Raw genomic sequence first — 26,131 nt, forward strand, 5'->3', positions numbered from 1 at the left:
AGAAGCAGGCTTCCTGTGGAGCAGGGAGCCCGATGCGGGGCTCGATCCCAGGACCCTGGGATCATGACCTGAGCCGAAGGCAGTCGCTTATCTCAATGAGCCACCCAGGTGCCCCTGTTCAAATTTTCTTTTGAAGGATACAGTCTAGTAATATATTTGTTCTAATCATATGTAGGTATATACTGTAATAGGATTTGGTCTGAAGCCCTAGGTTTGAATTCGAGCTCTACTTAGCTGTTAATTCAACCTCTTTGTTAGGTTTGTTATCTGTATCATGATGTTTCCTATCCAGCAAAGAGTTGTTACAAGGATTACACAGTGCTTGACACATAGTAAGCATTCAATAAATAAACAACTAGTATTGTTATTACCACTTCAGATGGGGTTAAAAAAAAGATGTAGTGAAGTTTATTAGAATAAGTAGTTTCCTTAGAAACACTGAATAATTATCGGGAACATCTCTAATGTCATGGGCAAGAATAAGATAATGAAATATTTCTACTTTTTCTCCAGATTAAAAAAGTATAAGGACAAAAAGAAAATTTATTTGCTAAATCAGTTTGATTTGTTAAAATCCATGTTTTAGAGAACTTGTGTTCCTTACTGTCTGGTGATCCTATCTGAAGCTTTGTCACAAGTAGCCTAGGACTCAGTGACCTATCCATTCCAGGAAAGCATCACATTTATTTCTGATGTGTAGTCCTGTACCTCGAATTATGGTGGTTCTGGTCTTAGAGTTCCTGCATTAATTTCTTCTCTCCCTTCCTTCATCTTTTCTTTTCTTTCTTTTTCTTTTCTTTTCCTTTCTTTTCCTTCCTTCCTTCCTTCCTTCCTTCCTCCCTTTCTTTCTTTCTTTCTTTCTTTCTTTCTTTCTTTCTTTCTTTCTTTCTTTCTTTCTTTCTCTTTCTTTCTTTCCTTCCTTCCTTCCTTCCTTCCTTCCTTCCTTCCTTCCTCTCTCTCTCTCTCTTTCCTCCCTCCCTCCCTCCCTTCCTTCCTTCTTTTCCTTTTTCCTTCCTTCTTTCTTTTCTTTCTTTCCTTTTTTATTTTTCTTTCTTCTTCATCAAGACACATGGTAATAACATGGGAAGAGGTATTGGCCTCTTTTAAATCTTCAAGTTATTTGGCTTACCATATGCATTAGTGGGAATTACAGTATTTGGAAGGATTTGCCTGGCAAATGCAATTCGATCTTCCTTATAGCAACATGCCTTTTATAGCAAATGGGTAAAGTGACCTAAATACTGCTTGTTGCTTTGTGTTGTTTTTGAGAATTTGAGGTCTTAAAGCTTTCTTTTTTGGTTTGACAACTTAATGTGCAAAAGTAGATTTGTACAGCGAATTTTTGGCAGAGAAGTAATTTAAATGTTATCCTGTTTAGAAAACTTCAAATTCAAATACTAGAAAATATCATAGGATAATCTGTTTATATTAAATTGAACATGTTATCCTTTTGGGACAGAGCTATTACAGAATTTGGCAAAATCCATTTACGTTTTTGAATCTGTTGTACATTTTAATTTAAACATTGCATGATAAGTTTGTAAGTATGATTCACATTCAAGATACACTGTGGATCAGTTTATGATTAAATATATAGCATTCTCCAAGGATTTTTTTTTTTAAAACAAGCTGTCTGATGTTCTGTATGAAAGGGCATTGGCAGCAGCAGTGTTTCAATTTAAAATTTGTTTGTATTTCTGGAAAGGAAATTTTTAGATGACTTGAAATCAAGAAGAGAAGTACATCCAACAGAATCTCTTTTTTTGTGGTGTGTGAGTTTTGCCAACATAGGAAAAAAGGACAAAAAAATCAAGGAAAAAAAACCCATCCTTTAATTTGCAGAGTTTTGTTGTTACTTTAGTTATTCTAACTAGTTTATTGAAATTTCTCCCTAGAATAATATGTATGATGAAATGCATAATTATGTAATATAATAGTATTTTGTACTTTGGTCTTGAGCTGTTTGAGTAATTTGCAAACATGATGGTATTTTTTCTTGAGGAGGAGGTGGCCTTGAATATATTTTTAATCCTAAACCACAAAGGTTAATTATGATATAATATCATCATAAGTGTCATCCTAGATACTCATCTAAGTATCCTAGAGATTTCCATCTTTAGATCAGAGTCTCATTATTTCTTTGGGTTTTCCTAATTGTAGAAATAAGGGTTTCTCTACTTCTTTTAGAGTCTGTGTTCTCATTTGTGGCTGAATTCTAATTTGGCTGTCTTGAAAGCTACCATATGGCTTAACTGTATCTATAAACTCTAGTAAAAATCTGGATTTTCTCATATAGCTGACTTACATTAAATCATACTGACAGTATGCTGGCCCGTGTTTCTGACTGCAGTGGAGAAGTTCTCAACCAGAAATCAGAGACCTGGGTCCTATCCCCAGCTCCCTATATGTAATGTTGGAAAACATTTTTAATCTTTTGGTGTGTGGGTTTTTCCATAAGTAAAATGGAACTGAAGAGGTTGAGAACACTTTTTCTTCAGAGAAACTTCTGAAGAAATACTCAATAGAAACAAGCCACTGCTTGGTGTTAGACTTTTTTTTTTTTATTTAATTTAATTTTATTATGTTATGTTAGTCACCATACATCATTAGTTGTTTTTTTTTGTTTTTTTTCTAATTCTAACAATAACTTTAGTTTTTTTAAGTTTTTAGTATTCAAATATTTATATACAGAAAAGTAAAGATTACATTATAATGGATGTTTATACCTTGCTTTAACACTTCCTGACATTTTGCTGCATTTACTTTATCCTTTTTTTTAACATTTGCTTAGTATTTTAAAGAATTTTATATTTTAAAGCAAATTACAGACATCATTTACTCTCAAATATTTCAGAATGCAACTGTAAAAAGTGTTAGACTATTATCTTAGATAATAAGAATACAATTATCATACCCATCAAAATTAACAGTAATTTCCTAGTGGCATGTAAGGCCAGCCCAAATTCAAATATCTTCAATTATCTTTCTTTTTTTAAAAGATTAATTAATTATTTTTATTTTATTATGTTATGTTAATCACCATACATTACATCATTAGTTTTTGATGTAATGTTCAATGATTCATTGTTTGTGCATAACACCCAGTGTTCCACGCAGAATGTGCCCTCTTTAATACCCATCACCAGGCTAACCCATCCCCCCACCCCCTCCCCTCTAGAACCCTCAGTTTGTTTCTCAGAGTCCATCGTCTCTGATGGTTCGTTTCCTCCACTGATTCCCCCCATTCATTTCTCCTTTCCTACTATCTTCTTCTTCTTCTTTTTTTTTTTTAACATATAATGTATTATTTGTTTCAGAGGTACAGGTATGTGATTCAACAGTCTTACACAATTCACAGCGCTCACCATAGCACATACCCTCCCCGTTGTCTATCACCCAGCCACCCCCTCCCTCCCACCCCTACATCATTAGTTTTTGATGTAGTGTTCCATGATTCATTGTTTTCATATAACACCCAGTGCTCCATGCAGTACGTGCCCTCTTTAATACCCGTCACCAGGCTAACCCACCCCCCCACCCCCGTCCCCCCTAAAACCCTCAGTTAGTTTCTCGGAGTCCATAGTCTCTCATGGTTCATCTCTCCCTCCAACTCCCCCCCCATTGTTCCCTTCCTTCTCCTAATGTCCTCCATGCTATTCCTTATGTTCCACAAGTAAGTGAAACCATATGATTTTGACTTTCTCTGCTTGACTTATTTCACTGAGCATCATCTCCTCCAGTCCCATCCATGTTGATGTAAAAGTTGGGTATTCATCCTTTCTGATGGCTGAGTAATAGTCCATTGTATATATGGACCACATCTTCTTTATCCATTCGTCTGTTGAAGGGCATCTCAGCTCTTTCCACAGTTTGGTTATTGCGGACATGGCTGCTATGAACATTGGGGTGCATATGGCCCTGCTTTTCACTACATCTGTGTCTTTGGGGTAAATACCCAGTCATGTAATTGCTGGGTCATGGGGTAGCTCTATTTTTAATTTTTTGAGGCACCTCCACACTGTTTTCCAAAGTGGCTGTACCAACTTACATTTCCACCAACAGTGTAAGAGGGTTCCCCTTTCTCCACAACCTCTCCAACATTTGTTGTTTCTTGCCTTGTCAACTTTTGCCATTCTAACTGGTATAAGATGGTATCTCAATGTGGTTTTGGTTTGAATTTCCCTTATGGCTAATGATGATGAACATTTTTTCATGTGTCTGTTAGCCATTTGTATGTTTTCTTTGGAGAAAAGAAGCATTGATTTTGTATCCTTCCACATTACTGAATTGCTGTATGAGTTCTAGTAATTTGGGGGTGGAGTCTTTTGTATTTTCCACATAAAGTATCATGTCACCTGTGAAGAGAGAGAGTTTGACTTCTTTGCCAATTTGAATACCTTTTATTTCTTTTTGTTGTCTGATTGCTGTTGCTAGGACTTCTAGTACTATGTTGAACAATAGTGGCCAGAGTGGGCATCCTTGACGTGTTCCTGATCTTAAGGGAAAGGCTCTCATCTTTTCCCCATTGAGGATGATATTTGCCATGGGTTTTTCATAGATGGATTTTATGAACTTGAGGAATGTTCCCTCTATTCCTATCCTCTGAAGAGTTTTAATCAGGAAAGGATGCTGTATTTTGTCACATGCTTTTTCTGCATCAATTGAGAGGTTCTTCTCTCTCCTCTTATTAATGTGTCCTATCACATTGATTGATTTGTGATTGATTTGTGAATGTTGAACCACCCTTTCATCCTGGGGATAAATCCCACTTGGTTGTGGTGGATGATCCTTTTAATGTATTGTTGGATCCTATTAGCTAGGATTTTGGAATCCATATTCATCAGGGATATTAGTTTGAACTTCTCCTTTTTGATGGGGTCATTGCCTGCTTTGGGGATTAAGGTAATGCTGGCCTCATACAATGAGTCTGGAAGCTTTCCTTCTGTTTCTGTTTTTGGAAACATCTTCAGGAGAATAGGTATTATTTCTTCTTTGAACATTTGGTAGAATTCCCCAGGGAATCTGTCAGGCCCTGGACTCTTGTGTTTGGGAGGTTTTTGATCACTACTTCAATCTTGTTACTGGTTATTGGCCTATTCAGGTTGTCAGTTTCTTCCTGTTTCAGTCTTGGGAGTTTATAGGTTTCCAGGAAGGCATCCGTTTCATCCAGGTTGCTCAGTTTATTGGCATATAGTTGTTGATAATAATTTCTAATAATTGTTTCTATTTCCTTGGTGTTAGTCGTGATTTCTCCCCTTTCTTTCATAATTTTATTAATTTGGGTCCTTTCTCTTTTCTTTTGGATAAGTTTGGCCAGTGGTTTATCGATCTTATTAATTCTTTCAAAGAACCAGCTTCTAGGTTTGTTGATCTGATCTACTGTGTTTCTGGTTTCTAATTCATTGATGTCTGCTCTAATCTTAATTATTTCTCTTCTAATGCGTGGCATAGGCATCGTTTGTTGCTTTTTCTCTAGTTCTTTAAGGCATACAGTTAGTTGGTGAATTCGGGATTTTTCTATTTTTTTGAGTGAGGCTTGGATGGCTATGTATTTCCCCCTTAGGACCGCCTTTGCAGTATCCCATAGTTTTTGGACCGATGTGTTTTCATTCTCATTGGTTTCCATGAAATGTTTAAGTTCTTCTTTGATTTCCTGGTTGACCCAAACATTCTTGAGCAGGGTGGTCTTTAGCTTCCAAGTGTTTGAATTTCTTCCAAAATTTTCTAGTGATTGAGTTCCAGTTTTAAAGCATTAGGGTCTGAGAATATGCAGGGAATAATCTAAGTCTTTTGGTATCAGTTGAGACCTGATTTGTGACCCAGTATGTGGTCTATTCTGGAGAAAGTTCCATGTGTGCTCGAGAAGAAAGAATATTCTGTTGTTTTAGCGTGGAATGTTCTGTATATATTTATGAGGTCCATCTGGTCCAGTGTGTCATTCAAAGCTCTTGTTTCTTTGTTGATTTTCTGCTTAGATGATCTGTCTGTTGCTGAGAGTGGAGTATTGAGGTCTCCTCAATTAACGTATTATTACCAATATGACTCTTTATTATGGTTAACAGTTGGCTTATGTAGAGCAGCATAGGCTGCTCCCATGTTGGGGGCATAGATATTTACAGTTGTTAGATCTTCTTGTTGGATAGACCCTTTAAGAATGATGTAGTGTCCTTCTGTGTCTCTAACTATAGTTTTTAGCTTAAAATCTAATTTGTCTGATATAAGAATTGCTACCCCAGCTTTCTTTTGAGGTCCGTTGGCATGGAAGATGGATCTCATTCCCTTCATTTTCAGTCTGGATGTATCTTTAGGTTCAAAATGAATCTCTTGTAGACAGCATATGGATGGGTCCTGTCTTTTTATCCAATCTGCAATCCTGTGCCGTTTTATGGGAGCATTTAGGCCGTTCATGTTGAGAGTGATTATTGAAAGATATGAATTTTTTGTCATCATGTTGCCTGTGAAGTCCTTGTTTCTGTAGATTGCCCCTGTAAATTTCTGTTGTATATGACTCTTGGGGTCTTTCTTGTTTTATAGAATCCCCCTTAATATTTCTTGCAGGGCCGGCTTAGTGGTCACATATTCTTTCAGTTTCTGCCGGTCTTGGAAGCTCTTCATCTCTCCATCCATTCTAAATGACAGCCTTGCCGGATAAAGTATTCTTGGCTGCATGTTCTTCTCATTAGTACCCTGAATATGCCCTTTCTGGCCTGCCTGGCTTGCCAGGTCTCTGTGGATAGGTCTGACATTATTCTGATGTTCCTCCCTCTGTACGTAAGTAATCTCTTCCCCCTACTGCCCTTATGATGGTTTCCTTGGTTCTAAGATTTGCAAGTTTTACTATTACATGCCAGGGCATTGGCCTGTTTTCCTTGATCTTAGGAGAGTTCTTCTCTGCCTCTAGGACACGAATGTTTGTTTCATTCCCCAGATTAGGGAAGTTCTCAGCTATGATTTGCTCAAATATATCTTTTAGTCCTCTCTCTCTCTCTCTCCATCCCCTCAGGGATCCTTGGTGTTAAGACTTTTACAGTCATATTGTATTGGGCTGTGCTACATGGAGATTTAACTTGCCTCACTAATATTGTGTATTTCTTGTCCTGCTACTTGAGAAATTGAATTATAATTGTTTCATTTGTTCAAATCAATGAGTGTTCAAGAAAAAGATCATTCAAGGCAATTTTAGGAAATGGATCAATAGCTTTTTGTTGAACAAAGTAAAAAATAATCTTCAGATTACCGAACCCTGTGGCCAAGAACCATTAAATGAAATGTCATGTATAGACTCAACTAAATTGAATTGCACAAGTAGTTTCTATAAATAGCATAATAAGTCCATTGATAAATGTTTGCTCTCTGGGGAATGAAAGAATGTTTTGCTACTCCTCGAATCCAGCACCAAAGTTACTAGCACTATTTTTCCTTCTATTCTTAGGAACACTTTGGTCTTAGCAACCTGACTGGAATGAATTGCTTGGTAGATGGAAACATCCCACCGAGTTCTGGACTCTCCAGCTCCAGTGCTCTGGTCTGTTGTGCTGGCTTGGTGACACTCACAGTGCTGGGAATGAACCTATCCAAGGTAACCAAATTGAATGTGTTAGCCTCACAGAACTCTCTCTTTCTAAAGCCATTAGTATCCGAATCTCAAAATTATAACATCTTACTTTGATTAAAAACTTTGTCTTACCTGAAAGGACTCTATACATGGGCAGGCACAGTAACCTAACAAATTAATAAGTCCTGCTTGTGATAAACTGCTATAAAGTATCTGATACTTTGCAAGTAATGAGCAGATCTGTGAATAACTGTATTAAAATGCTCTTATATTCTTACATTAAGTGTGGAGTGTGAGTGCATGGATATCTTTTTGGATCACCTCACTAACAAGTTCAGTTTAGACAAAGAAATTGTAGGCCTCATAGTTGGACCTGCTTATTTTCAACCAAAACCTTAAATTAAACATTTGACAGGCACTGGGTAAAAAGGGTAAAGACCAGGCAATAAAGGAACTGAACAGCGTATCTGTTTATACCAGCAGGTTAGTCACTGAAATAAACTTTAAAAAAAATATTGCATTACAAAGAGGAAATGCTTATTTAAAGGAAACATAAAACCTACAAAAGGTCAGAAAGCCTCAACTTTACAAGTTCACATAAATCTCTGACTTTGCAGTTCAGAGCAGGTGTGCTCAGCTTTAATTAGTGCTTTGGAGTTCTGGTTCAAACAAAATGTTATCATAGGTTCTTTTTTATCCCATGCACATATACTACCACATTTATAGATGGTTTGGGGAGGGCATCAGGCAGATCAAGAGAAAGTCAGCCACATGCTTGGTCTGTCTTCAGCCTGTTTAAACTTTCAGTTTGAAAATTTTATGTGTAAGAGGAAAGAAATAAAGGAGAAAGCAAAGGCTCAGATAGAGTTCTCTTTGGCTGTCATGTGTAAGTATACATTGGTTAGCCCTTTGTAAGCTATGGCTTATTTGATGGGAAGGGCAACTTACTTGTTTTTCATTTATTGGGAGGAAAGAAAGCAAGGGAAAAAAAGTCCATATGTGTAATGTGCTTCCACTGGTACTAGGTTTAATCTAATGCTTTATTTGTTTATTCATTTGGTCATCATTTAGCCATTATTTATTTAGTGGCTACTTTGTACGAGGTAATGTTCAAAGCATTGGAGCTATAATAGATCCAGTTTTAACCCTCATAGTGCTTATGATCTGAAAGGGGAACAGAGATAAGTAACAGGCAACTATAATAGAGTGTGATAAGTGGATAAGTAGTGTGCTATGGGAGCACACTAAATGCAGATTTAGAGAGCATGGGACATCTAAGCTGAGACACAAGGATTTGTAGATGTTTGTCAAGAAATAGTGATAGCATGAAAACACTGGCAACATCAAGAGGCATGTATCAAGTGGAGGGAACCTTATGTGGGAATATCTAGAGTAAGAGTGATCATAGATTGTTGGAGGAACTAAAAGGGGCTTAATTTGGCTGGAGTAATTTGGATGGCAGGGTAGGACACCAGATGCTGGGGCTTGTAAGCCATGTTGAGGAATTTGAGCTTTATCTTGATAGCAGTGTAAAACCATTTCAGGCTTTTAGGAAGAGGGTATCATGATCATACCTATATTTTAGAAAGATCCCTCTGGCTCTATTATAAAATCTAGATATGAGGGTAGTAACAATATTGGTAATAGGGAAATGATTTGGTCTAGGGAAATGGTGGTGAGAATGGAGAGACCTCGATCATAGAATTAAAGTACATCTCAGACAGAATCAATAAGACTTGGTCATTGATTGGGTATGGGGATGAGGGACAGAGATGAGTCAAGGATTTACCCAGGTCTCTGCCTTGGTGTGATTTGTTGAATAAGGAATATAGATGAAACTGAATTGTGGGACTACATCAAAACAAAAAGCTTTTGCACAGAAAAAGAAACCATCAACAAAAGAAAACGGCAACCTACTGAATAGGAAAAAATATTTGCCAATTATTTATTTGCTATGGTGTTAATATCCAAAATATATAAAGAACTCATACAACTCAATAGCATAAAAACAAACAATATGATTAAAAATGGGCAGAGTGTCTGAATAGACATTTTTCCAGAGAAGACATACAGATGGCCAACAGACACATGAAAGGGTGCTCAACATCACTTATCATCAGGGAAATGCAAATCTAAACCACACTGAAATATTACTTCGCACCTGTCAGAATGGCTAGTATCAAAAAGATAAGAAATAAGTAGTTGTTGGTGAAGATGTGGAGAAAAGGGAATCCTTGTGCACTGTTGGTGGGAATGTAAATTGGTGCAGCTATTATGAAAAACAGTATGGATGTTCCTCAAAAAATTAAAAATAGAGCTACCATATGCTCCAGCAATTGCATTTTTGGGCATTTATCTGAAGAAATTGAGCACATTAACTTGAAAAGATATATGCACCCCTATGTACACTGAGTGTTATTTGCAATAGTAAAGGTACAGAAACAATGAAGTATCTGTTGATGGATGAATGGATAAAGAAAATGTGGTATATATGTACGATGGCATATTAGTTAGCCATAAAAAAGAATGAAATCTTGCCAATGGCAACAACATGGAGGGAACTTGAGAGCATTGTGCTAAGTGAAATACATCAGATGTGAAAAGACAAATATGTATGATTTCACTTGTGCAATCTAAAAAAATTTTTTTAATGTTTTATTTTATTGTTATCTCTTTTAGAGAGGGAGAGAGAGGTGGGGGGAGGGGCAGAGGGAGAGAGAGAGAGAGAGAATCTCAAGCAGACTCCATACCCAGTGTGGAGCCTGATGTGAGGTTTGATCTCACAACCCTGAGATCATGACCTGAGCTAAAATCAAGAGTTGGATGCTACCCGACTGAGCCACCCAGGTGCCCCTAAAATTTTTTTTTAAAACCCAAGCTAATACGTGAGAGAACAAATTATTTGTTGCCAGAGTGGTGGTTGGGGGATGGGTGAAATGGGTAGAGGGAGTCAAAAGGTACAAGCTTCCAGTTATAAAATAAATACATCATGGGATATAATGTACAGGATGGTAACTATAGTTAACAACACTGCGTTGCATATTTGAAAGTTGCTAAGAGAGTAAATCTTAAAGGTTCTCATCACAAGATAACTATGTATGGTGATGGATGCTAACTAGACTTATTGTGATGATCATTTCACAATATATACAGATATCAAATCATTATGTTGTATACCTGAAACTAATATAAGTATGTTAGTTATACCTCAATTAAAAAATTGAATAAAAAATAGCAAATATACTTTTATCAGAACTGACTCCACAGCAATTGTGCAAGACTGTTGAATCACAGATCTGTACCTCTGAAACAAATAATACATTATATGTTAAAAAAAAAGAAAAAGAAGATAGCAGGAGGGGAAGAATGAAGGGCAGGAAATCCGAGGGGGAGACGAACCATGAGAGACTATGGACTCTGAGAAACAAGCTGAGGGTTCTAGAGGGGAGGAAGGTGGGGGGATGGGTTGGCCTGGTGATGGGTATTAAAGAGGGCACGTTCTGCGTGGAGCACTGGGTGTTATATGCAAACAATGAATCACAGAACACTACATCAAAAACTAATGATGTAATGTATGGTGATTAACATAACATAAAAAAAAAAAAGAACCGACTCCATTGCCTAAAGGGAACAATATGTATATCCTAGCTTTCTCTGTTAGTCTAAGTTGCACTGACAATGCTTATATTTCCTAGGGGCTTAGCATCATTAATTAGGAGAGTTTCTTTGCTGTAGTGAGATAGAATCTTAATTGAAAGGAAGCCTGATTTGCTCAGAGTCTTTATAGTTAAGTGCCCATTGTTGACAAAGAATGCAACAAGTCAATGTACTTTAGAGAAGAGCTAGTTAAAAAATTTTTTAAAACTGATATATCAGTCAGTGTCCAATAAGAAACAAATGGCACACGGGGTATAAATGAAGACAGTTTAATAAAGAGACTATTTACGGAGATGTGAGTAGAGTCAGGGGAACCAACTAGGAAGAGTTCCCTTGTGAAAGCAGAAGCTATCATACTTTAGGAGCTATGATAGCTATAATGTTGCCAGAGATGCAATGAGGCAGTGAAAGAGGGAAGTGGGTAGGAATGGCAGTGAGAGGGAATGGACAAGGGGAGTTGTCCATAGAAGTCAGTCTTCTGGGGTACAGAAAAGTGTGAGAATTGGGGGCAGAAAGGCAAACAGAGAATAACCAGCCTATTTGATAAGAAAGATAAGTCCCACAAGAGATCGGTGACTAATCTCTCCCAATTGATGAATAATCCCCTTCCAGTTAATATGTACATCCAGTAGTCCCTGTTAAATTGCAGATATTAATTACTGCAAATGAGATATGGTAAGTAGATATGGAATTTGTTAACTTATGAATAAATGAAATGTTATATGTCTGAAACCACTAAAACAAGATGGCTAGTCACCCAGAAATTCTGGAAGACCGAAATTATGAATGAGAAGGAAACTGGCAGAAGAGACTATGGTGTAATAAAAAGACCTATGAAATAGAAAAGGCTAGAGACTTCTGGTTTCAAGATGCCAGAACAAAGAACATATCTACTCTTTCTTTCCCCAGCCTCATTTGTTTTTCTTTTCTCAAAAAAACCATCCCCAAACAATAGGGAAAGCAAGAAAATGGAGGCACAGGTTTCATCTTTGGTAAATCAAGGAGACATAAATAACTCTAAACCACAAGATACAAAGATGGAAGATAGGTGGAAGGATGGTGCTTGACTTAGCAGAGTAAAGAAAGGTCAGAGCCAAGTGCTGTGGAAGGAAGTACAGATGGAAGGCAAGTTGATTCACAGCTGTCTGGAAAGGCTTAGGAATTAGAGGCACCCAGTACCATAGAAAGTAGGGTGACATGGTAGGTGGGAATCTATTTGAAAGCTTTTATGAGGAGAAGATAGACCTTCAGAGCCTACTGTTAACCCCATAAGCAAGGACACCATTTCCCCCCACTTTTGCAGGAATCTCTGGAGAAACAATCAGAGATAGTCTGGCAACACTGAACACTGAGAAAGGCAGGATGAGAATAGAATTGAAAACTGGGGGATTAAAGGACATTCTACATCTGAACAGTGAAATTCCCAACTCCCTTCCTGTTCTCAGCTCTAGTATACTGGCAGCCTTACCATTCCACATCCCACTAGGAATACTGGAAGATCCTCTCAGAAGAAATGGAACCATCCTGGAGAAGAGACGTATAGATATTGACATTTGGTGACTTCCTCCCACAAAAATTCTCCAGCTACTCTATGACCCGATTAGAGGCCCACTTACAAATAACCTTTCTAGTGATTCACTCTTAAATACGATAGGGTATCAAAAGATAATCAGACTTTGGAAGAAAGCCTCCAACATGAAGCACACAAACAACCAAAGAAACAAAAATTAAAAAAGGTACTCAGAGAAAACAGAGACAATGCTGAGAGCAGAAGAATGCTTCAAAGAAGCCATGATATCCTCAGAGAGATAAAATAAAATGTTGAAGAAAGAACAGAGTTTCGTTTTTTGAAAAGGACCAAACAATAAGAGTTTTTGAATATTAAAAATATGATAGCTAAAACAGAAGTTTCAGTAAAAGATTGGAAGAACTCTCTGATAAAGTAGGGAAAAGAAGAGAGGGACAATAAGAGAGAGAAAGATAGGAACATTTGTAGATCAGTTCCAGAAATTCTGTATCCAACTAGTAAGGAGAAAAAAAGGAGTCATTATAAAACTATATTTTAAAAAAAAATATTTCTCTAAAGTGAAGAATGAATTTTCAAATTGAAAGGTGCTCATTGGGTGTTCAGCATAATAAATGAAAATAAACAATTTTTTGTTTTAATTTTTAAATTTTTACAAATTAAAAAAAAATTTTTTTAATTTTTAAAAAAGAAAAGAGAAAAAACAAATCAAAGTACATCATCCAGGAGGCTTGAAACTTGAATGTTAATAGAAAACACACTAACAGCTGATTGAGAAAAGAGGAGAGAAGAGAAAAGAAGGGAATGAAAATTTATCAAAAATAGTTTTAGAAGATAGAAGGCAACAGAGTAATATAATGAATTATAATCTTTTGAGTTATAATCTTCAAAATATAAATGAATTCTAGTTTAGAATAAATGAATTGATTAAGTATAAAGATAGAATAAAACATTCTCAGACATGCAGCATAAAAGTCTATAGAAGGTAAGCCACCAAAACTAGGGAATAAACCAAGAAAGATGACATGGGAACTAGGAAGTGGGAAATCCAATACAGGAGAGAGGAGTTGGGTATTTATAGAACATTGGTTAAGGGAAAACCCAATGTAACACCTATGACACCCAGAGGCTTAGGGCACAGTACAGATAAGAACCAGAAGAGGGAGGGAAAAAATGGAATTGATAAATATTATCAGGAAAACAATAACAACAACAACAAGTGGTAAATCTGACATGTTTGACCATATGGAAAAATGGATTGAGAATGATTTTACAGAGTTATTGTAGGGGATAGGAAGGCTTCGCTGGACATGCAAATACAACTAAGCAAATGAGGAAATTAGGCAATTATTAAATATAGGAAAAACACAAAAAAATGTTCCAGAAAGGAAATCAATAATTTTTCATGACTTGGCTCATAACACTAGTCTCAATAATAAGTACACTGAATATTGATTTAACCAAAAATTTTGGCATACATTTTTATGGAGGAGCCATTTTAACAGAGACTAAGGAGTGAACACAAAAGGGAGGTAGGGAAAGGAGAGTCTAAGAGAGCTAAAATCCTTACTGATCCTAATATGAAGGCTGTAGATAAAGTTTAAAATGGAATAATGAGGAGATAGCATTTTACTCAGCTTTTTTGATAATTTAAAGCAAGAGCTAAGAATGGAAAGTGTTTGACTCTGGGCATGCTGCATTGGGGATGGGGGTGCGAACAGGAGAATTATGGACTGCTTTTGTTTCAAGCCTTGTAGCTCCTTTGATCTTTTAGGTTATATGCATATATCCCTTCTCCAAAAGTAAAAATTAACTGAGAATAAAGAAAAAGATGGTGAGAAGGGGTGAATGGAATGAAAAGGTAAGGGGGAGGAACTGGAGGGTGGACATGAAGATGCAGGAAGGGATTCAAGGCATCATAGTTAGAGAGTAAGAACAGATGAGCTGTTGGGGCAAGACCAAATCACAACAGCTGAGGGAGAAGCTTGCTGATAGGTTTTGGGTGAAGGAATCCAAGAAAATACAGGCAACTTTCACTTAACATGAGGAGTCCATTCCAAAAATCAGTTGTTCTGCAAAAATTCATAGGCCTAATTCTTATTATTTTAAATAGGAGAAATTATAATGCATTACTCCTCAACTCAGAACCTCTACCTAATTTCCTACAATGTTACAAAAACACAGTAAAAATTCCTCTATGTAAGTAACACAGAAATACAATGAAAAATAGGTAAAACAATATTCTAGAACATGAAACAATTAATTTGGTTGTTAAGAAGCAGTTACTTTACACAAAATAAGTTCTTTGAATAATTAAAATAGACTACATTTTGAAAACAAAAAACAAAACAAAAAAAAGAAGCAGTTACTTTACATAGTAGTACATTGTATGTCTTCTCTGAGGACACCTGGTAACCCAGTATTCTGTACACTATTTTGTTAGCAATGTTGTTTTTAAGCTTCAGGGTGTAAATATATATATATATATTTTACATAAACACCTTTCAAAAAGTGTTGTATTGAGAGATATATATAGTCTATGAAGTTTGAGTATCAAAAGCCAAGTGTTCTATCAGGAAAATGTGAGGTGGTGATACATTCTGTAAAGTATGCCTGTACTTTTTTAGCTCAGGATTCAAGTTGCTCTAGACTTGTGTTCAGTTTCTGTCTTTCTTGAATTGTCCTTGGAGGCCAAGAATGGAAAGACCAAGTTCGTTCTAAGGATCTTAGATTAGAGATAGGGGGCTGGCTTGGGAAACAGGTTGCAATTCTGGAGGCTAGCCTTGGATAGTAAGGTGTGTTAGGTGGACTTCTACCCACAAATTCTTCCCTCTGCTGGGGTGGGATGGGGTGGGGTAGGGTGTAGACTCTGAATTCAGGAGATGCCGGACTGAGTAAGTGATGTTCAGAAGACCCACTCTGGAGGAGGGAGGGGTATAATAGGAAGAATATAGGGCTGAACTACATCCTCATGTTAAAATCTGAGGAGAAGAAATCCCCTATGACTGGTTGATGAGGGCTGAAATGATCAGCAGGGAGCTGTGGGGTTGGAGGGCATTCTATGCACAGTTATCTTTTGGCATTTGTCAAAAATACAATTCATGTGATGTAACCTGGAATATGGATTGGGCATAAAACTTTCCCTTGAGAGTTGCTGTCCACTGAGGAAACTGGAGAAGCTCATGGTTAGGCATCAAGAATCCTGTTTGTTATTGGGAAGCTTGGAATGTAAGAGGAATAACACTGGATTTATGAGGGTGTGCTTCCCAGAGAAGATAGGCTTTTCATCCACAGTATAAACTTCCTATCCGAAGTCGTGGAAATAGCATTTGGTGACATTTACTGAACACCTACCAAGTGCCAGGCATTATTCTAGACACCAGGGATACAGCTGTGAATAAAGTCGGTGAAGCCCCTACTTTCATGGAACTTACATGCTGGTGTATGTGGTGATAGTAGAAGATAATGAATAACTAAATAAATATAGAATATCAGCCAGGGCTATGAAGAAAAATAGGCTGTAGTGAGGGGAAGTTTCTATTTTAGGTGAGGAGTCAAAAGTCCTTTTTAAGGAGGAGCCATTTTAACAGAGACTAAGGAGTGAGCACAAAAGGGAAGCAGAAGGAACAGCACATCCAAAAGCCCAAAAGCTAAAGCATGTTTGTCATGTCCCAGGAATAGCAGAGGCCAGTGTGGGGTGGTGTGGTGAATGGGGAGAGGGCAGGGTGGTGGGAGGTAAGCTGAAGAGTGGTGCCCAGAGCCCACATTGCCACATTGTGTAGAGTCTTCTTTGGATTTCATTCCAAGTATAATAGAAGGCCTTTGGAGGGCTGTGAGCTGAGGTGTCGAGATGTGATTCATATTGCTTTGAGTTTCTTGCAGTTGGAAGTAGTATGCTGTACCTTATACTGACCAGGGAGAAAATAATCTAAAAGATAAACAAAAAGAAAAGAAAAGAAATGGTCAATGCCCTTATGGAACTTAAATGCACATAGTGGGGTACTCACAGAAGATTCATTAACTGAGCATTTAGCTCATACAAGGTATGAAGTATTTTATGTGTAAATGGAGAACAGGTTATAAGAATGGCTACTTGGTGTCCTTAAATGGGGAAGTTTTCAAATAAGTGGTAAGTTCTAAAAAAGCAAGGGTAGGCTGTGTCTTGACACAGAGTACTGGGAGGGGCCCAGGGCATTTCAGGCAGAGTGAACCCTTAAGTGTATTATAACAGTTCTCTGAGCCAGACTGACTAAAATGTGTCAGCCAAGGCCTAGAAATTCCTATGCTGCCTCATGACATTCCTTTTCAAAATTTTATGTGAGGACATACAACTCTTCTAGTTGTTTAAGTCCCTCAACAGGCTTAGGTAACTTAATTTCAGGGGCAAGTTAATTGTATAGACATGGATTGATCCTCTTTCAGAGGAGTGTTTTGGTGTTTGAAATCCATACTGTACAAGGGATCTTGGAGGTTCAGAAGCAGAGTCAGTGAAATGCTCAACCTTCTGTGCCAGATATGTCCAAATTTTTATTTCCTGAGTTTCCCTGAGAAAATTTAAGGGTATATTTTTCTCTGTATATAGCTACATTTGAGTTAAATATTTCTTGACCTTCAGAATGAGATCTTGTCCTTAAAAAGTAAAGATAAGGTCTACATGAAAATGAAAAGAATCTCACAATTACACAAAAGTTTAAACTCTGATGAGAATATTTTAGTAGCAGTTTGCTACATGATATAAGAACAATCAGAAAACAGTTGCACTGTCACTAAAATTATGTTTAGAAGTTCATTGAAGGACGTTGTTTCAGTTTGTATAGAATAACAAAAACCTTATCCATATAATGGTTAAGGAAAATAGTAGTTTAAAACATTCCAGCCAGATGTGGGCTGCTAATGAACTGCAGCAGCATGGCCTCTAAGAAGACGGTAAATCCAGAATATAATCTTTTGAAAAGAATCTTAATTAAGTGTTGGACATGGACTAAAGCCATGTGCTCACTAGTACAAAAACCAGGAGGGCTGAGCATTAGCACTGGGTGGCCTGTGTTTAAAAATGTTTGAAATTTTAAGTTAATATTGTTAATATGTAAATATAAAACCATTCACATAGTTTTATCAATAAAAAAGAACCAAGTTTCTTTCAATTAGGTGGCATTGTGTTTGTATCTCTCATTATATTCTTTTTTTAGGAGTAGGATTGGAGACTGAATCATTTATTTAATGATTTTGAGTAATTTGGATTCACTTGGATGCTGTGACTAAGCAATTTGCAGATTAGAAGCCTTGCTTTGCAAAGGTTGTTTAGGTCACCTCTGGTTTTTCTTTTTTTCCATTTCCTTTACTAAGCTAAATACATGTTTACCTTTAGCATAAACTAAGGCAAACAAGACAAATTAGGGAGTAACTGATTGGAGGAATATGGTTCACTGTTTCCAAGTGGCTTCAAATGAAACCACTGTTGCTGAAAATTCATGCATATGCCTTGGTTGTGTTGAACTTTTGCTGTGATCTGTAGATCCTTATCATTATTAGGTCACTATGTTTCAAGGCCTCCAAACTTTGACTTGCACCCGGGAATAAGTTAAATGTTATCTAGTATTTAAAGAATCAACTGGGACAATCCCCATGATATTAAGTATACCACTTATGTGTATAGTCCTTACCTACTACATTACTGTATGCAGAGAAAATAACTAAAAGATGAACATACAAGTTCATTTCTTTTTAACTCTGTATAATATTTCATTGTGTGGATATTACATAGTTTATCCATTTACCTACTGAAGGACATCTTGCTTGCTTTTCAAGTTTTGCCAATTATGAATAAAGCAGCTATAAACATCTGTGTGCAGGTTTTTGTGTGGACATAAGTTTCAACTCCTTTGGGTAAATTACAAGGAGTGTGATTGCTTAAATGTATGAAAAGAATATGTTAAAATTTTGAAAGAAACTGTCAAACTGTCTTTCAAAGTGGCTGTATCATTTTGCGTTCCCACTAGCAATGAATGAGAGTTCCTGTTGCTCCACATTCTTACCAGCATTTGGAGTTCTGGATTTTGGCCATTTTAATAGGTGTGTACTAATCTCATTGTTGTTTTAATTTGCATTTTCCCAATGACATTGATGTGGAGCATTGTTTCATATGCTTATTTGCCATTTGTATATCTTCTTTGGTGAAGTGTCTCTTGAGGTCTTTTGTCTCATTTTTTAAACAGGTTGTTTATTTCATATTGTTGAGTTTTAAGAGTTCTTTGTATATTTTGGTTAACAGTCCCTTATCAAATATGTCTTTTGCAAATATTTTCTTCCAGATGGTGGCTTCTCTTTTTATTCTCTTGATATCATCTTTTGCGGAGCAGAAATGTTTAATTTTTTTTTAAAATATTTTATTTATTTATTTGACAGAGAGAGAGATAGCGAGAGAGGGAACACAAGCAGGGGGAGTGGGAGAGGGAGAAGCAGGCTTCCTGCTGAGCAGGGAGCCCGATGCGGGGCTCGATCCCAGGACCCTGGGACCATGACCTGAGCCGAAGGCAGACAGCTTATGAGTTTAGCGACTGAGCCACCCAGGCACCCGGGAAATGTTTAATTTTAATGAAATCCAGATTATTAATTCTTTCTTTTATGGACTGTGCCTTATCTCAGAAGTCATTGCCAAACCCTAAGTCACCTAGGTTTTCTTCTATGTCATCTTCTAGGAGTTTTATAGTTTTGTTTTACATTTAGGTCTGTGATCCATTTTGGTTTAATTTTTGTAAAGGTGTAAGGTCTGTGTTTAGATTCATTTTTTTTTTTTTTTTGCATATGGATGCCCAGTTGTTCCAGTACTGTTTCTTGAAAAGACTGTCTTTGCTCCATTGTATTGCTTTTGCTCCTTTGTCAAAGATCAGGCTATATTTATATGGATTTCTGGACTCTCTGTTCTGTCCCGTTGACCTAATTGTCTGTTCTTTTCTGAATACCACACGGTCCTGATTACTGTAGCCATATAGTAAGTCTTGAAATTGGAAAGTATCAGTCCTCCAACTTTATTCTTTTTAAAAAATTTTTTTTAAATTAACGTATAATGTATTATTTGTTTCAGGGGTACAGGTCTGTGATTCAACAGTCTTACACAATTCACAGCGCTCACCGTAGCACATACCCTCCCCAATGTCCATCACCCAGCACCCCCATCCCTCCCACCCCCCTCCACTCCAGCAACCCTCAGTTTGTTTCCTGAGATTAAGAGTCTCTTATGGTTTGTCTCCCTCTCTGGTTTCGTCTTGTTTCATTTTTCCTTCCCTTCCCCTATGATCCTCTGTCTTGTTTCTCAAACTCCTCCTATCAGTGAGATCATATGATACTTGTCTTTCTCTGATTGACTTATTTCTTCTCCTTTCATATTGTGTTGCTATTCTGGGTGTTTTGCCATATAAACTTTAGAATCCAATGATAATCACAAGATAACTTGCTGGAATTTTGGTTGGGATTGCATTGAATCTATAGATCAAGTTGGGAAAAATTAACACCTTAACAATATTGAGTCTTCCTATCCATGAACATAGGATATCTCTCCATTTAGTTCTTTGATTTCATTTGAGTTTTATAGCTTTCCTTGTATAAATCTTGTACATATTTAATTTATACTTAAGTATTTCATTTTTTTAGGTGCTAATATAAATGATACTGTATTTTAAATTTCAAATTCCACTTGTTTATTGCTAGTATATAAGGAAGTGATTGATTTTGTATATTAATCTAGTATGTTACAACCTTGTTATAATTGCTTGCTAGTTCATTTTTGTTAATTCCTTTGGATTTTCTACATAGATAATTATGTCATCTGCAAACAAAGACAGTTTTATTTCTTCTTTTCCAATCTGTATGTCTTTTATCTCTTTCTCTTGTTTTATTGCACTAACTAGGACTTCCACAATGATGTTGAAAAGCAGTGGTGATGGGGGACATTCTTGCCTTGTTCCTGATCATTTTACCTTTTGAAATTCATTGTCAAATTGTCATCTAGAAAGATTTTATCAATTAATATACAACAACATTACATGAGAGTCCATTTCCCCACAGCCTTGCCAACACTTTATCAATCTTTAAAATAATTTCCAATCTGATAGATTCTTTCTTGGGCATATCTTTGATGATTAGACAGTTTAAACGTCTTTTCCATGTTTTTTATTGGTCATTTGCATTTTTTGGACTTTGTTATATATCTACTCAGTTTATATTACTCCATAAGAACTCTATATATTAAGTATTCATGTATTATATGTTGCAAACATCCACCCCTTTACTAACCAATTTTCTATTTGACTTTTTTTTTTTTAAGTAAGCTTGATGCCCAGTGTGGGGCTTGAACACATGACCCTAAGATCAAGAGTTGCATGCTCCACTGACTGAGCCAACCAGGTGTCCCAAACTAATAATTTTGTATTTGCTTTTTTAAAAAATGTTTTATTTATTAGAGAGAGAGAGAGAGAAAATGAGCAGGGGGGAGGGGCAGAGGGACAAGGACAACCAGACTCTCTCACTGAGCAGGGAGCCCAGGCAGGACTCGATCCCAGGACCCTTGGATCATGACCTGAGCCAAAGGCAGACACTCAACCGACTGAGCCACCCAGGCGCCCTAAACTAATAATTTTGAAGGAAAAGTCACATTGGTCATATTTAAGTAAACACATAGGATGGGATCATTGCATATACATTTACTTTTATCTTCCTTGAGGTGAAAATACTGTACACCCTTTCATTTCATTTTGAAGTGAAGTACTTGGACACAAGTAGCCTGACAGACTCAGGGATTTTTTTTTTTTTTTAAATTAGGATTTCTCAGGAATAAGCCACCTGCTTCATTAAATGGACCCCAGCGCTCTCAGATTTACCACATGTTTGACATAGTATCTTTAGAAACTTACTCAGAGGAACTTAAATTGAAATTGATTTGTATTGTAAGCAGGAGTATTTTCCGAATAGCATTTGTGCAGTGAGATATATACTTTTGAATTGTGCATAATGCAATTCACATCTGTTTAGCACTTGGAAAAAAGCAAAGAACTTTACACTCATCCTTTTGCCAGGCCACTTAACTCTGTAAAGTAAGGTGCAACTGCCAGCTTCATGAAACAGAGTCTTGCCTCTCAGACTTCTCAGAGCCTCGCTCCAGGATTATGTATTTGTACTTTATGTTATATCAAAGGGATATGGCCGGTTTTACTTTTAGATCATGTTAATGTTACTTCTGCTTCCCCTTAAGGTCTAAAAACACTCAACAACAACAACAACAACAACAATAGCAGCACCAACACAACAAAACTGTTTGGAGGGCACAGTCATTATGTGGATGGGCCCAGATTCATTCAGCCCTTTTAGGGCTTAGGCGAGGTACTGGTAATTGACAATGGAGAGTCCTTTTTTTTAAAGATTTTTTATTTATCTATTTGACAGATAGAGAGCACAAGTAGGCAGAGTGGCAGGCAGAGGGAGAGGGAGAAGCAGACTCTCTGCTGAGCAGGGAGCCGGACTTGGGGCTTGATCCCAGGACCCCAGGATCATGACCTGAGCCGAAGGCAGCTGTTTAACCAACTGAGCCACCCAGGCACCTCTGGAGATTCCTTTTTAATTTTAAAGGACATATAAATCCATTGAGAATAAAAGAAGGGCAGCCAGTCTGGCAAATGGTAACCTTAAAACCTTTTCTCTCTCTCTGGAGAAAGAGATGATTGTATCATTTTCTTATGAGCAACTTTATACTGCCTGGCATAAAGGAAACAATTAGTTGGATTGGATTAAATTAGTGAGTTATCACCTGCCATCATCTGCATAATAGCCATTTCCCCCTGTTTTTAGTATTGTATTTGGATGAGTTAAAGAAAACCATAAAATGAATGATTTGTTCCAAAGACAGCAGTATCTTCTTCTAGGAAAATACGTTTATTATTATTTTGAGAGTATGGGACTGAAAAACAGACCTGGGTCTGAATTCTGGTACTGCTACTCTCTAGCTTTATGGCTGAGGGGAAGTCTGTCTCTGGGTCTCAGTTTCCTCACTAGTAAAATAAGTGAATTTAGACCACTAAATCTTTGAGGCCTCTTCTAGCACTAAGATTATGTGATCTAAGAGGTAGAGCAATTCTTAAGACCATCAATTTTTGAGGAGTTGTTTAATAATAATTAAACTCTTGCTTATACTATATCTAAATCTTCTAATGTATTTTTCAAGATTCTAGATCCTAGTGACAAGAAAATCACTATTGGAAGTAAAACCGAAATCTTGGGAAAGCTATATCCAAACTGGTATACTGTTGTCTTAGGTACTTATTATAGTGTAATAATGTAATATGACTGTGGTTGTATTGCTGATTGACAGTTTCATCCCCCGGGATGGCGTGGGGCGGCTGGGGGGGGGGGGTGGGGACTGTTGCCTTTCTTTCTTACTTTTTTTTTTTAGTTATGTTTCTCATAATTACTTTGTTTAATAACTGGCAATCAGGAATTTATTGAATAAAATAAACTTTTGTAGTCTCAATGTCCACTAGATGGAGATACTGAGGTAACCAAGGTCTTGAACTGACCACATATATTCTTACTTTGGATAGTTTGCTCTTACTTTTAATTAAAATAAATGAAATAGTAAAAAAAGGAAAAGAAAGAGAAAAGAACAAAAAAGTGAGGGTGAGAACTGAGAGTGAAATTCAGCTTTCCATGGCTACAAGGAAGGATTCAGATACACCATAAATCATTGTGAAGCATTTCAAAGCTGTACTGCATATTTCCTGCCATTAAAACTAAGTGCATTGATCTAATTTGCAAATACCCACACCCCTTGAAATGATTGTGTTTAATTTACTATCTTTGAAAAATCTAATAAAAACTCATAAGAAGTTTCATTTATCAAGTTTTCCTGTTTCTCAAGTTTAATTTCTAGATTTAGTATTTATAGACATAATTTTTATTTTTCTCTTTTGAGTATTTTTTTCCCATTAAATTTTTAGTAGCTCACTCTTAAAAGCATATTGAGCAATTTATAAGTATTACTTTTTCAGAGTTGGGATGCATTTTGGTAAGTATACTGTCACTTTTTCTAACGCAATTGTACTAAGGCCTTTGATGATTATAAAAGCAAGAGGCTGGGCTCAAATCCTAGGTGAAAATGCTAGGAGTGAGGCTATAAAACTAATATATTTATGGAACATTTTAGTGAAGCCAGTAGGCAGTGAATAATACAGGCATATAAAAATAATTTAATGATACTTATCCAGGTGTGCCAGAAATTATCAAGACAAAGAGTATTTTACAAATTAAATTTTCCTTGGTTACTGAGTATACCAGATACTTTATTTTTTCTTCAAGATTTATTTATTCATTTTAGAGAAAGAGAGAAAGAGAGAGTGTGAGAGTGGGGAGAAGGACAGAGAGAGAAGGAAAAGGGAAGCAGATTCCCACTGAGCGCAGAGCCCAGTGCATGGCAGGGCTTAATTCCAAGACCCTAAGATCAGACCCCGAGATCATGATCTGAGCAGAAACCAAGAGTCAGACACCCAGCCAAATGAGCCACCCAGGCACTCCTACCAGACACTTAAGAAGTACTATTGGAGATTATTTAGAATTTGGATGAATGGATGTAATTCCTTATTTTAATAGTATCTGAATTGGTAAGGGAGCAGATGATAGAAAATTAATTTGGCTGATCATAAATACTGAAGGATGTAATTAAAAGATGATTTTAGCTCAGCCTCCTACAGGATGTTATGGTACGAAGAGCATGTCCTTTAGATTCAGCAAGACCTTGGACTCCTAGCTCATATCCTCAAGAGCTGTGTGATTTGGCACATTCTTAATCTCTCTGTTTCATTGCCTGTAAAATTAGGATCATAATATTTACCCAGTACAGTTGTTGTGAAGATTAGAGTAATTATATAAAGTACAACACCTAAGTCATAGTAAGTGGTAAAGATCATTACAGTCATCCTCACTTTATAATAATGATAATGATGATGATGATGATAGTAATCTATAATTCTCATTGAAATTAACAAAATGTAGATTTTCTCTACAGGGGAGAATCTCTGGAAAATGGTTAGGCTAGGGTTACTGGAAGTCTTTTTATTTTCCTTTTAACTCTGAGGTTCAGGGACACCATGAACGCCAAATGGGTTAGGGTAGTAAAAAGAACCTTACTTTTCATTCCTTTATTTAACAGTGTTTTGTTTTTTTTTTAAGATTTTATTTATTTATTCATGAGAGACAGAGAGAGAGAGAGAGAGGCAGAGGGAGAAGCAGGCTTCCAAGGAGCAGGGAGCCCAATGCGGGACCCGATCCCAGGACTCTGGGGTCATGACCTGAGCTGAAGGCAGACTCTTAACCATCTGAGCCACCCAGGCGCCCTATTTAACAGTGTTTATTCAACCAGGCACTCTTCTAGAATTGGGGCTGGAAAAGTAAAGTAGATAAGGAGCTTATATTCTAGAAGGTAGAGACAGATATAAGCACTAAGTAAATGGGCAAGATACTTTCACATAGGGTTAACTTCTATAAGGAGAATGAAGTCTGGCAAAGATGGAGAATGACTTGGAGAAGGGCTACTTTAGGTTATGTGATAGTACAAAGAATCAAAGTAAGAGAGGTGAGGAAGAGAAAAAATTACTAATTAAAACAATTACCAATTGTTGGTAAAATTGAGTATTGTGGGCAGCAATAACATGAGGATGTAGGGATTGACATTTAAGCTGAAGTGTACTATTAAACATTTAACTCTTAGCTATTCTGAACCTTTCTTTTCTGGATAAAGTTCACCTTGCTGGTTTACAAAATTTTCCTTTTAAGGGGATTGGTAATTCTCTTTGGATGCAGTCTTGCTGATTCTGTCATAAAGGAGCCATTTGTAGGTGCAGAGAGCCATGGTAGAGTGGGATACTCCAGGGCCCTGGCAGGTTGCGCCTCTTTCCTTTCTGTGGGATGGCTGAAGTTGGGTAAAAATAGAGTCAGTAGACACCCCTTAAAGGCAACCTTCTGTGTTTCTGGATTAGGGTCTTCTAGTGGATTTCCAGACTTTGCTTTGTATGTTTCCTTACCCATTTTTCATGGGAGTTCCAGTTGGAGCTGAACACGGTGAACAGTTGAGTACCATTTGTCTCACTTTGTCTAGGGAATCTTAGATGGTCAATATTAGACTTAATATTCAGGGAAAAAACAAAATTAGAGAGGAAAAACTGTCTATTGAGTTTTCTAATTAAGTTATTGCTTGGTATTTTAAAGATCCTACCTTTCTATAATACATTGGATTGTGAAGCTACTCTTCTGGAGCTGGCCTAAGAAAGTCTCAGACCTTTGACACTGGTTAGAGTTAGGTATTGCTAATACTGTCAGTTGCCTCAAGTTACCTAATTTTTATTATCAAATCC

The 26,131-nt window shown here is 36.8% G+C and overlaps 1 protein-coding gene across 5 annotated transcripts in view; it reads left to right on the forward strand.

Annotated features, from left to right (window-relative positions):
* The window catches only part of GALK2 (galactokinase 2), a 132,889-nt gene that overhangs the window by 30,566 nt on the left and 76,192 nt on the right, over nucleotides 1–26,131 (forward strand). For all 5 annotated transcript variants that reach the window (XM_027569735.2, XM_027569734.2, XM_027569736.2 and 2 more), the window contains one exon: nucleotides 7,433–7,579. In XM_027569735.2, the coding sequence (XP_027425536.2) occupies nucleotides 7,433–7,579 (147 nt within the window). The remainder of the gene's footprint in view (nucleotides 1–7,432; nucleotides 7,580–26,131) is intronic.

Source organism: Zalophus californianus, chromosome 6, assembly GCF_009762305.2.
Source record: "Zalophus californianus isolate mZalCal1 chromosome 6, mZalCal1.pri.v2, whole genome shotgun sequence".
NCBI lineage: Eukaryota > Metazoa > Chordata > Mammalia > Carnivora > Otariidae > Zalophus > Zalophus californianus.